Below are 13,752 nucleotides of genomic sequence, written 5' to 3'. Positions count from 1 at the left end.
GTTTCAAAATAATAATAATAATAATGCCGAAGTAACAACATACTGAAAACTGTTAGTAAAACCATGTTTTAATGCTTTACAATTTACATACCTAGATGCACGTGTGTTGTGTTTATGCAGTGCAACTCCCACCCAGTGGGTGGCTATGTAGAGTGATAGAACAGAGCAGGCACGCCCCCGAGAGAAGGAAAGCAAGTCACGTCACAAATTAGCATTTCTAAAATGTTAGCGTGGATTAATAAAAGTGCAAAAAGACAGCGGTTGTCGCCGGAAGAAACTTCAAATACAGAGAATGCTGTGCCTGTGTTGGAAATTGTGTCTGATGGGGAGCTTTCTTTGGTTGATCCTCCTGCTCCAAGTTCTAGTGCATTAGCATTAGCACTAGCTCCGCCGCCTCCTCCAGAGCCTCTAACGTTAGCTGCTGCTGGCGCAACTGCCACCACCAACACCGGGCAAAGCGATGCACCTGACTGTTGGACAACGGACCAGGTGCAATATTTTTGCAAGACCAATGCATGGCTCCTTCTTAAAGATAAGAAGCTAGGATGTCGGATATGCAGAGATGTCAAATCTTTGGGAATACACTCTGGACAAGGACTGAAACTGTCAACTGAATGGGGTGAGTGTGCAGTGTCTCATTTCGGTGTTGACAAGGGCAAACAACAAGCTAGCCTGAGAAAAAAAATCAAAGAACATAAAGAATCACAAGCCCATGTAAAAGCTGCTGACATCCTTACATCTGCTTCACGTGAAACTATTCAACATCAAGTGCAGTCTATGCATAAATCTGAATTAGACACCACTATCAGAGTTTTTCGAACGGCATATAAAATTGGCAAACATAGCCGGCCATTCACAGACATGCCAATTGATTTGAATGTACAGAAACTGAATGGGCTGGACGTGGGCAGGGTTTTGCACTCCAATAAAACCTGTGGCGAAATCATCGACCACATAGCTCATGAGCTGAAGAAAAAAATGGCAAAAGACATTACAGAAAACCAAAGAAAACTCTGTGTTTTGGTCGATGAATCTACCACTATTAGTGGTAAAACGGTGCTTGTTGTGTGTCTACGCTCAGCATTAGCTGATGCTGAGCCCGAAACGTTTTTTTGGGAGCTGATCGAGTTGGATGGAACAACGGCTGATGACATCACAAAGGCGTTAATGGAGTGTCTTGGAAGAGATTTTAACGAGGACTTTTTAGGTCGGTGTTTCGTTTATTTTGCATGTGATGGGGCTTCAGTCATGCTAGGGAAGAGAACAGGCGTTGCTACCCAGTTGTGTAGTAAATTCCCAAGCCTGTTTGTGTGGCACTGCTCCAATCATCGTCTAGAGCTGGCAGTTGGGGATGTGGTCAAGGAGGTCTCAGGGCTCAATCATTTCCAGATCTTTTTTGACAAACTCTATTCCTTGTTCCATGCCTCCCCCAAAAATCAGAGGCAGTTAGCGCAGTGTGCGCAAGCAGTCGGACAGCGTCTCCTGGTGATAGGGCGTGTTTTGTCCATCCGCTGGGTGGCTTCAAGTGAAAGGAGCGTCAGAGCAGTCTGGGAAAACTACCGAGTGCTTCATGATCACTTCACAAATGCTGCAAACGACACGAGCAGGGATTCCAGAGATAGAGCAAAGTACAAGGGCCTGGATGATGTGCTCACATCTGCAACGTTTGTCAGCAATCTGGGACTAATGTACGATGCGCTCACAGAGCTCAGCGACCTCTCTCGGCAACTCCAAAAAAGAGAGATGACACTGCCTACAGCAGATAGGCTCTTAACTCGAGAAATACGAGTTTTTGAATCCATGGTCACCATGCCTGGCCCACACATGACTACAGTTCATACAGCTCTAGCTGAGAAGTCCTTCAAGGGTGTTGCCCTGCGTGAGAATGGCAGGCTTGTACAGATTCATGCAGGTCAGTTTTTTCCGCAGTATGGTAGAGAATCTGAGACACAGAATGACTTCCACAACCTCCTCTCATGTCAGCACAAGAGAAATCCCATTACATGGCCGGGAGGCCCGGGACAATCAGCTAATCCAGGACATGAAAGTTATCCATCCTGGAAGTTGGCCTGAAGAGGAGTTAGACGTACAGTATGGGGACGTAGAGGTGCTACGTTTGTGCGAAGTGCTGAAAGTGGACAGAAGAGAGACTGTTCAGGGCTTTCGCGAATACAAGGAAACCAGGGCATCCCGTACACCTGCTGCCATGGAGCCTCTACTGAAAGCAGTCCGAACCATCACTGTCTCCACTAGTGAGTGTGAGCGGGCATTCAGCTGCATGAACGATATCCTTACTGCAAAAAGGAATGCTCTCTCTGTCAGCCGACTGTCCAGCCTGGTTTTCATTAAATGTAATGGACCATCACTAGGACAGTTCAATCCGGAACAGTATGTGAGGTCCTGGCTGGCAAAGGGAAGGAGAAGTGCTGATGAAAGAGCCTGTCCAGCTCCAGCCCCTGATACTGATGTCCCCAAGGCCTTCTGGAGCCTTTTCTAACAATGTGAAGTATATTGCAAAGCAGCTCACCCAGTGAGAAGACTTTTGGCATAATGTGCCGATTTGTACAGATCCTGGAGATAGAAGGACTTCAGACCAACCAGGGAGTTATCTGATCAGCTTGGTGTTCAATGTAACTCTTTACCATGGCTCAGACTTTGTTACTTGCAGTTACAGTTTCTCATTTTAGATTGTGCAAATTTTGCATTTGTTTTTACATGTTCTTTGTTCATGCTCTTTATCATTTTTCTGAGTTGGAAAGTTAGATTGCATCATAGTTTACTTTATACATATTTGTATTCTTCAGTGGTGAAGTATATTGCAAAGCAGCTCAGCCATGTGAGAAGACTTTTGGCACTTTTTCGTTTTTCGTTTTCTGAGTTGGAAAGTTCGATTGCATTCAAAATGTACAGAAATACTTAATTTTGTTAAAGCTTTTTATAAAAAATGCTTCTGACCAGAGCTTTGTTTCCTTGTCATTAATGTTGAACACCACCAGAGGGGCTCTCACCTGAAAGGTCTCTGCTTCATGTGTCTTCAGCAGAAGATCTAGACTTTGATTGCTATATTTTCATTTAATATTGACCTTACTGGGCTTTAGCCATATCCGCTGCCTATCATAAAAAATGTTAAGTACAGTGAACCTTTCTAAAATATACAGTAGTAAAGAGACAAACCCACCAGCATTATAGTAGCCAAATTCTTGTTTGTGGGCTGTATATATAAAATTGACTTGAAAAAGTTGCTGATTTTAGAGTACTGGCACCTTTTTCATTCCAATTCAAGCACTGGTCAAAGTACTCCGTTCTCCGCTTGTAATTATGCCGTTAAAAGCTTCAAAGCTGTATTTATCATCTGAATTTGCCGAAACAAGTTTAATATTCTGAAAGCCAAGACTTTGTTTATTTGAAATCAGATGAAAACAAACTGTAACGGACCCTGCGATGTTATCTATGATTACTATGCCTTACATTCATAATGTCAGCGGAGGGAGGGGAAGCGGCGCTGTAGAAGAGCAGAGTGGCGAGTGAGAGGCGAGCTGTGTTCTTCCCTTTACAAGCTTCAAACATGCCTGTAGCTAATGAGATTGAATATAACAATCAACAATAACAAAATATACACAGCTAGATCAGATGGCGTTCTTTTTAGATGCGACTTTAGAGTAGAGGGGAATTATTGAAACGGGATGTGTACAGGGTTCCGCGGCATCCGCTGCTGCGAAAATGTGGGGCAGGGCCGTAAAGTGGGGGGGCCAATGGCCCCCTGCCCCCCCCGCTTCCGGCGCCGTTGATGAACAGTGTGTATGATGATAAGATATATAAAGTATGAAAACGGTAAGCTGTGCAAGTATAGTATAAAATATATGGATATTAATTTAATGATGATAAATATTGTGGAACAATGATGAAAAATGTGAATGGAAGTGGCGACGTAAAACTGACACAAAACAACAACAACATTTTGCCCAGCCAATTGGAGAGTTTCATCACCAGCACGTGGAAAAAACCACCAATGAGCGCTCAGCTCGAGATACCAGCGAGTCGTTTCCCATCAAGCATTTCGCTTCCGCAGCCCGTGGAGAGGAACTGCTCCGCCTCGCCGCGCCTCGCTCTCAAGGCTGCGGGCGTCTTTGTCCCGCGAGATTTCAACGTCTCATGTAGGCGAGCCTCCAGAGCAAGTCGGACAAAATGACTAACCGTCATGCAACGCACGAGCAAGACGTTGATCGAAATTGCGCAGGTCTGCGCAGGTCTCGCTTGTCTCAAACAAGCCTAGTAACTTTAGACATCGTCGTAACACAATTTTAAACGAGATTTTATTGTAGATTATACATTTTACTGATACCAATTATATAATATTTACCTTGTTTATTAAAAATAAAAATAAAATAAAAAAAAAATTTTTAAAAATATATTTTTATTTTTATTTTTAATTTTGTATATGGGAAGAGGTGGGGCGGCGCCCCTATGGGCCGGCGGCCACTGGTTGATGCTAATACTTTTGTACTTTTACTTGAGTAACACTTTGAATGAAGTTCTACTTGTAACAGAGTATTCCTACACTACTCTGGTACTTCTACTTTTACTCAAGTACATATCTGAGTACTTCTCCCTACTCTGTTGACTGGGCTACTACTACACCTTCTTCATATTGGGCAGTCCAACTCTGAAGAAGGTGTCCAGGCTCTTCTGTTGATATATTCATTGATAAAAAAAGGCACCACTTGATGAAATATCTGTGTAATGTGTATGTATGTTGGTCTCCTTAGACATTACCATACCGCTAACTTTTGCTCCATAAGTTGTGTATTCCACGGATGTTGTATATTGTGCGCATTTCTTTTGTGTGTACATACTCAACTCCTTTCTTAAAATCAGTACAAATATGTTTTACTATTTTTTATTTCTTTCAAGTTTGAGATTCAGCTTTATTGTCTTTATACATTTTCAGAAGCCCCCTCCACCCTGCACATACAATGAAACGTATGTTAATAATTATTAAATTAGTTGAATAGAAAACTTCCCCAATAAAATAGGCAATCCAATAGAAAAACATACATAAAGTGCCACAATCCTCACATGTAACATTTCAGCTGAAAGGGAATGTGTCTTTCTTAGAAAAATATTAGAAAAGTGACAAACGTTTTCTCTTTGTCCACAAGAAGTCTCCCTATATTTCCTTGTTGTCTTTAAAAACTAAAATTACAAATAACATCACTGCTGAAGTACAATGAGATACAAATATTAAACAACCGACTACTGTTACTGTCATCAGTAGAAAGGTTTTCCTGAAACATTGTAATTCTACATATCTTCATTGAGGTACAATACAACTGTATGTAACATGTTCATTATTTGTGGATTGTATAGTCATACTGCAGTAACATATTTTGGACAATAGAGGGCACCACAATTCCATATTCCCTGTAGAAACCAAAGTTATACTGTAAACCCTACCACCCAATTATATACATCCACACACAAGTTATCATCTTACTTTTTTGGATTTTACTCTGCCGAGTACAATCCAAAAAAGTAAGATGATACAGTTTCATCTCTATGGCAGAAACACAGTAAGAAGTCAAAACATTCACCAAACTACAAATAAACAATGACAGGAAACAAGCAGGTCAAACTGTATGGAAAAAGTGATGGGTCAAGAACGTCTATCTTAAGAGGAAAACATCCCTGCAGAGAGTATTGGGTCTGAAAACATGGTAAATCTTGCATAGTAACTGGACAGGAAGAAACACTCATTTCCTCTGTGAGTTGATGGCTGCTTTATTGAGAAGTTTGGTTTGTTTGGTACTCAGCAAATCTGATTTCATGTTCTCTGCTGATTATTAACCTGTTGCTTTTAAACAGGAACTTCCTACAGGTTAGCAATATTATGCAAACAGGTCCTGTGTCCTTAATCTGAGCTACCCATTCATTTTCTTTAATTTGAGATGAAGTGCAAAAAATGACTTATTGGTGTTGGAATGTATACAGAGCTCTGCACAGGGCTCTCGCCTAGATGTGTAAATACATAGTGCACATCAGGATTACCCTGAAAAAGGTTAAACAACACGATTATATTAGTACAAACTACTTTTGTATAAAATCAAATACAAGTTTGATGATAAAACATCTTAATATAAAACCTTTTCTTAGCAGCAGGAAAATAGAATGGATATCTAACAGACACATTTTTAAAAACATGGAAATCTACTTTCTCCTACAGTAATCTCACAAGAATATTTTTAATTAAAGACCCCTTTACATAGATCTATTCAATATAAATATTAAGAGAGAAGATTTCACACTATATCAACTGTTCTCCAGAACATCCTTTGGCAATTTTGACAAAGGTTTCTGGTTTAAAAGAACATTTATTCTTCTCTTTGTGAAGAAAATAAACAGGCACATACTGAAACTAAAAGGTTCTCCCTGTTGTATTCCTCTGTACCTGTTCCTCTCTAGTCAAGTTACAGTTTACATTCATATCTGTCAAAAATGTCATCACTTTGCATCCTGTGACTTGTACCTGTCAGTTAGATGTAGCCAACAATGACACAATGCAAGTTTTGCCATCCAATTTTTAAATCCAGTGAAATCTCAAATCTACACTACTGCATTTGAATCAGATTTGATGACAAAATAATGCTTTAGCCTGCAGCTGGACAATGGTATAAAACGGTTTCTCCTGATGTAAAGTAATACCTGATCTAACATCCCAAGAGCAGGTGCAGGAAACAAAGAGTCAATCAGCTTCTGTCACAGCCTGTAAGCTACAGTTTGGTACCGCTTAAGTTTTTTTTGGACCACATTCCAGATTAGGATCATTTAAAATGTTCCACATAAGATACAATTGAGCTGAAAGGAATCCGTGCACCAGTAAAACATCCTGATAAAAGCAAGGATCATAAACATCGTGTTTTCTGGAGGGAATGTGCAGTCCTGCTGTCTTCACACCCATATGAGAAGCGGGACTTAGTCCTGCTTTGGCCAGACACATCCCCATGTAAACATCGTCAATGGGAAGAATGGTAATGGACTGAGACATGTTGTATATAACCATAGCTGTATAACCAGACAGGAGGAAGCCCCCACCACCACAGTAAGAGGGATATGAGTTTGACTCCTGCACCTGCACTGGGATATAGTATTTGCTCCAAGATTCTCTTATGGGCCCTACGTTATAGTTCACATTACCAGCAAAGAGGTGTTTGCTTCCATCGTTGTCCTTTAGGCCTTGGAGATACTCGACCATGTTGTTTGTGTGGGCCAAGACGTCATCGTCACCATTCAGAAGGAAGTGAGCGTTTGGACAGTTTTGTTCCATCCATTCCAGGAAGAGGATCTGCTTCAAGGTGAGGTTGAAAAATGAATCATGAAAGTCCCATTGGATGATGTCATTGTACTCACGTTGCTCTACCTTGAGTAGTTTGTTCAGTCTCTCTTTCTCAAAACCAGTATCTGTGGTCCCTGAGATGAAGACCCTTCGGATCCACACACCATTGTGTAGCCTCTCTTTAGCCCAGGTTTTACGCAGCACCTCTCGACGGTCGTAGTTGCCAGGGGAACTTTTAATGACCAGCAGAAGGAAGACTTCTGCAGATTTATCAGCTCCTCCACATTTGTAAGGAAGGTCCAGTAGCATGGGGAAATGGCGACAGTGTCGATAATAGAGAACGTCTTGGATGTGCTGAGGAAGAGTTTTGAAGCCTGTGATGTTGGCGGCAGACATATTTTGTTGACATGCTGGCCAGGAATATACATAGGGTTTTTTTTGTATCAATTGCCTTATTTGATGTTTATCTTCCCTCACATCTTCTTCGAGGTTGAAGATGTTGTTGTTAATAAAGTCTTTACAGAGAAGGAGGACAAACAGACTAAGAACTCCTGCTAGCAAGAGAGCTTTTGCACGGACGTTTCTCATCCTTGAATCTCTGTAGTGAGAAAACAAAACGGTGTTATTATCAAAACTGTATGACATAAGTAACAAGATTAATTGGTTGTTAATTCCTTAGTTAAGTTCATGGATAGCCCGTCCTCGGGCATTGCAGCCACTGCCACACTGTACCAGTTCAATATGCATCAATGTTGAAGGCCAAAGCAAACCAGGAGCTGATTAAAACATATTATATCATGCTAAACTGAACCCAGTTTTATTTTCCAAGGAGATGATCCAAGTCAGATTTAATCACAGCAATTTGGCCGTTTGATAAAGACAAAATGTGAATAATAAAAAAACAGCCTTGAGTCTCTGACAATGTTTATTTATATTCTCCACATAATTAAAGGTGGGGTAGGTCATTTTGGAGAAACCAGCTCAAGTGCGCTAGAATTTGAAAATACACAACCGTAAAAAATCTGCCACTTCCTTACAGAGCCCCTCCTCCAACACACACGCACACGCACATGACCAATGAGGGCACGAGATACGTTTGTGCCCCGATGGGAGGCTGACAGGCAGGTAGGCCATCCAGTTATTTTAGCCAGGCCGGCTAAAATGATTGGTCGTGCTTTTTACAGTACTACGGCTTCCACAGATGACATTTTTTTATGGATTTTTTGTCAAAACACTTAAGATATTCATTGCTATCGGGATGTTAAGAGCATTCCATGGAATATAACAAAAAGTGTATCTCGAGCCGGTTTCTCAAACTTACCTACCCCACCTTTAAGTGAGTTAATGTGAACCTAAATGATAAGGATTGGGTTTAAATGGCTGATGTATCTGTGCTCACAGATATCACTGGCCTATAAAAGTGTCCCCTGAAAGTCTTATTTATTAAGACTTAAGGTTTGGCATTCTGAATCATCAGAATTATCAGAAGTTAAATATCATAAAGTTCCTAGAATGTGTAAATTATCAGTATTTAGCATTAAGTAGTTAGTATCTAGTTTGGTAGCCTGTTGATCTTCCTGAAATGTAAATGTTACACTATGCTCATTCTGCAGAAGATTGGAGCTTTATTTCAACCAACACATTGTTTAATGGAGATGCCACAAACAGTCTGAAGGTGGTTTGAAACATGTTTTTCTAAATTAGAGGCAGGAATATAGACGATGGAGTTAATTTTGAGATCATTTATATTGCAAATAGAAGCATAGACTTTGAGCATTTACTGTTGATAGGAGATTGTATTTACCTGAATTGAGACTACATAGTGACTATTTTGGCGTACACTCACCATATACAACACAGAGAGGCTGAATGTGCCTATAATGAAGCTTTCACACATTTCATATTACTGCTTTGAATAACAAGCAGAGAGCAACAGGAGAGAGCAGACGGTGCCTCAAAGCAGACATGAGGTGGCTTGGCATCTGCCCCACAGAATCCCTACATGTTGTACTAAACCAGCACATGGGCGGAAACTAGTCTAATGCTGTCATGTCTCCTCAAAATGGATGGAATATGTGACAAATACATTATGTCAGACATTAGAACATCAGCACAAACCAATTAGGCCTACAGAAAAACATGAGAAGAAATGGGGAGGGTCCACCAAACATTAACCTTAACAGTCAAATAAAAAAACACTAGCCTCACCCTGTTAATCCACTGGGAAATATGCAGAATGTATGTGCCAATATGCAGACACACAACTGACTGTTTGCAAGAAACCTAACAATACACTACAAATTTTGTGGAGTATTTTTCTTCCTTAAAACTTTTTCAATCATATATCATGGTAGTCGACAAACTTATACTGTTTGTATTTTGTTAAGACTGGAGGTCTTGAATTCAGTCATTCTTTTCTGCTAGGCAAGGCAAGTTTATTTATATAGCATCTTTCAACACAAGGCAATTCAAGGTGCTTTACAAAAATGAAAGACATTCAGACAAAGGCATTTAAAAACAGTCATTAAAAAGAAAAGATAATAAAATGAACATTAAAAGAAAAAATACATGAATAAAAAGTTACAGTGCAGTTTAAGCTATGAATAGTTCACACAGAAGTTCCACTTTACTGATGCCTTTCTTTAAGGTTTCTCCGAACAGGAGCTGTATACGCTTGTATGACACATACGTCCCGAGCAACATACACAGAGAAAATCAGCCAGGACAAAGTCCCCAGACACTGATTCCCTGCGATTATAGCCCCAAATGTTCATTAACCAATGCTGTTAACAATATACTAGGTGTTTTTCCCCCTAGCTTACTCATAACTTTGCTTTTACTTTGTGTTGATTAATGACGCATGAGCCATTCAGGCAGTGATGATCTGGCCTCTCTGTGGTTGCCATGGAATGTCTACAATGAAAGTGGTCATGAGAGTGACGAAAGACACAGACTGACGGGAAGACAACTAACAGGATATTTTACACCCGGACTAAGTAAATGAACTAAAGGACTGAATATTTAACTTTATATTTTTTAATTCTTAAATCTGCAGTTTTTTTCAGATTTAAGATACAAAATATATGATTGGTTTACAAAACATTATGCATTACACTAGGTTCAATTAACACACACAGCTCTATTCTGACTAGCTACAACATTAGCAATAAATACAGTTTATTATTATATTTATTTATTCATATGCCATGCACACAGGTGTGAAAAAACAGCCTTGGTCTAGGTTCCCTTTTAATATGCTGCTGAATCAGCAAAAAGTTGAAGAATTTAGAATTGGAGAACTATACTCTGAATGTTGTTGAATCGGCATTTACATAAATATAACAAAAAATATGAAGTCTTGAATAAACCTGGAAAGCTCCACATCAATCTGATACAACTTTAAAATGCAGCTTACACATTGATGCATTAGTAAGCATTACTAGAATTTAAGATCAGGTTAAACATGAGCTATTAGATTTCAATTGCTTTTCTGTTGATTGTGTTGTATAAATAAAGTAATATTGAATAATTATGTATTTTTATACATTTAATATATTCATATTTTACTGCAGAACTAATACTTTTACTACGAATACTAAATATATTTAGCTGCTCCCCTGCTGATAAAATAATCTTGGATGAAATCAAGGGTTGATTTAAGCTGAGCTGTTTTCTTTCAGCAGAGTAGGCTTACTTTTACTTAAGTGATATTGTGAATGATTTTAGAGTACTTATAAAATAATGTTTTACATCCTTGTTTTGGTAGCCTACTTTTTGTTCAAGAGTCTAAATAGTTAACGTCATGTGAAACCATATATATATTTTTTTTTATGAAAAGGAAGTCGTTATTTGATCAGGTGACATTTAATTTGTACTTACAATAGGACATATTTATAACATTATAGCCTATTATAACTTGTATCACCATACGGTTACAATAGCTAACAATAAAGAAAGGACAGTATAAAAAACAACTTTCTTACAACTAGGCCTACTACTTTTTGAAAAGAAAGTGAAAGAGGAAATAGCCGGGTTTTTCGGTCAGGAGCGTTGTTTTTCCGACCTATCATAACATTTTATGATATAGGCTACAATCAATTATCCTAATTAGATTTGCTGAAATCTCATCGAACATATTTTACTTTTATCGGAAATAATTTCCCGTTACTTTAAAACGGAAGCTCTCTCCACTCTAATATAGCGTGCTGCTACGTTACAAAAACATTTGGTTTTATGAAGTTGGTTTGAATAAGTGTAGGGTACTTACAGTTATAGTTCCTCCTGTGAGTCTCTGTAGCCCCAAAGTTATCGCTAGTCCTCAGCAGCATGATTTGTAGTCTGGACTAATGTCAGCGCGCTGGGCGGTGCCCGTTTCTCATGATGGACGTCTGCGTCAGGAGGACTGACTGTCCATACTATAGATCAGGGGTGCCCAACCTTTTTTGAACCGAGAGCTACTTTTAAAGTAGCCAGTCTGCCGAGATCTACCAGTCCAATTAGAGAGGCGTAGCCATTACTGACAGCCTACTACCAGGTAAATACACACTACTTGTATAAACAGTGCTTGAATTGGAATGAAAAAGGTGCCAATACTCTAAAATCAGCAACTTTTTCAAGTCAATTTTATATATACAGCCCACAAACAAGAATTTGGCTACTATAATGCTGGTGGGTTTGTCTCTTTACTACTGTATATTTTAGAAAGGTTCACTGTACTTAACATTTTTTATGATAGGCAGCGGATATGGCTAAAGCTCAGTAAGGTCAATATTAACTGAAAATATAGCAATCAAAGTCTAGATCTTCTGCTGAAGACACATGAAGCAGAGACCTTTCAGGTGAGAGCCCCTCTGGTGGTGTTCAACATTAATGACAAGGAAACAAAACTCTGGTCAGAAGCATTTTTTATAAAAAGCTTTAACAAAATTAAGTATTTCTGTACATTTTGAATGCAATCTAACTTTCCAACTCAGAAAACGAAAAACGAAAAAGTGCCAAAAGTCTTCTCACATGGCTGAGCTGCTTTGCAATATACTTCACCACTGAAGAATACAAATATGTATAAAGTAAACTATGATGCAATCTAACTTTCCAACTCAGAAAAATGATAAAGAGCATGAACAAAGAACATGTAAAAACAAATGCAAAATTTGCACAATCTAAAATGAGAAACTGTAACTGCAAGTAACAAAGTCTGAGCCATGGTAAAGAGTTACATTGAACACCAAGCTGATCAGATAACTCCCTGGTTGGTCTGAAGTCCTTCTATCTCCAGGATCTGTACAAATCGGCACATTATGCCAAAAGTCTTCTCACTGGGTGAGCTGCTTTGCAATATACTTCACATTGTTAGAAAAGGCTCCAGAAGGCCTTGGGGACATCAGTATCAGGGGCTGGAGCTGGACAGGCTCTTTCATCAGCACTTCTCCTTCCCTTTGCCAGCCAGGACCTCACATACTGTTCCAGATTGAACTGTCCTAGTGATGGTCCATTACATTTAATGAAAACCAGGCTGGACAGTCGGCTGACCAGAGAGCATTCCTTTTTGCAGTAAGGATATCGTTCATGCAGCTGAATGCCCGCTCACACTCACTAGTGGAGACAGCGATGGTTCGGACTGCTTTCAGTAGAGGCTCCATGGCAGCAGGTGTACGGGATGCCCTGGTTTCCTTGTATTCGCGAAAGCCCTGAACAGTCTCTCTTCTGTCCACTTTCAGCACTTCGCACAAACGTAGCACCTCTACGTCCCCATACTGTACGTCTAACTCCTCTTCAGGCCAACTTCCAGGATGGATAACTTTCATGTCCTGGATTAGCTGATTGTCCCGGGCCTCCCGGCCATGTAATGGGATTTCTCTTGTGCTGACATGAGAGGAGGTTGTGGAAGTCATTCTGTGTCTCAGATTCTCTACCATACTGCGGAAAAACTGACCTGCATGAATCTGTACAAGCCTGCCATTCTCACGCAGGGCAACACCCTTGAAGGACTTCTCAGCTAGAGCTGTATGAACTGTAGTCATGTGTGGGCCAGGCATGGTGACCATGGATTCAAAAACTCGTATTTCTCGAGTTAAGAGCCTATCTGCTGTAGGCAGTGTCATCTCTCTTTTTTGGAGTTGCCGAGAGAGGTCGCTGAGCTCTGTGAGCGCATCGTACATCAGTCCCAGATTGCTGACAAACGTTGCAGATGTGAGCACATCATCCAGGCCCTTGTACTTTGCTCTGTCTCTGGAATCCCTGCTTGTGTCGTTTGCAGCATTTGTGAAGTGATCATGAAGCACTCGGTAGTTTTCCCAGACTGCTCTGACGCTCCTTTCACTTGAAGCCACCCAGCGGATGGACAAAACACGCCCTATCACCAGGAGACGCTGTCCGACTGCTTGCGCACACTGCGCTAACTGCCTCTGATTTTTGGGGGAGGC

General features: G+C 40.2%; 1 protein-coding gene across 1 annotated transcript; it reads right to left on the bottom strand.

The window, feature by feature from the left end:
* Nucleotides 1-4,881: 4,881 nt before the first annotated feature.
* Nucleotides 4,882-11,712, bottom strand: LOC117544206 (N-acetyllactosaminide beta-1,3-N-acetylglucosaminyltransferase 3-like). The gene is made up of 2 exons (XM_034213053.1): nt 11,598-11,712; nt 4,882-7,928 (listed from the first exon to the last, which is right to left on the bottom strand). Exon 2 carries the CDS (start codon nt 7,916-7,918, stop codon nt 6,785-6,787), a length of 1,134 nt encoding a protein of 377 aa, XP_034068944.1. The 5' UTR covers nt 7,919-7,928; nt 11,598-11,712; the 3' UTR covers nt 4,882-6,784.
* Between the last annotated feature and the right edge of the window lie 2,040 nt (nt 11,713-13,752).

The sequence above is a fragment of the Gymnodraco acuticeps genome, unplaced genomic scaffold (genome assembly GCF_902827175.1).
Source record: "Gymnodraco acuticeps unplaced genomic scaffold, fGymAcu1.1, whole genome shotgun sequence".
Classification (NCBI taxonomy): domain Eukaryota; kingdom Metazoa; phylum Chordata; class Actinopteri; order Perciformes; family Bathydraconidae; genus Gymnodraco; species Gymnodraco acuticeps.
Note: the sequence above shows the minus strand (reverse complement) of the source record. Positions and strands in the feature narration are given on the sequence as shown.

Excerpts from the sequence above, each read along its gene's own strand:
- LOC117544206 (XM_034213053.1), bottom strand. The coding sequence starts at position 7,918 with ATGAGAAACGTCCGTGCAAAAGCTCTCTTGCTAGCAGGAGTTCTTAGT.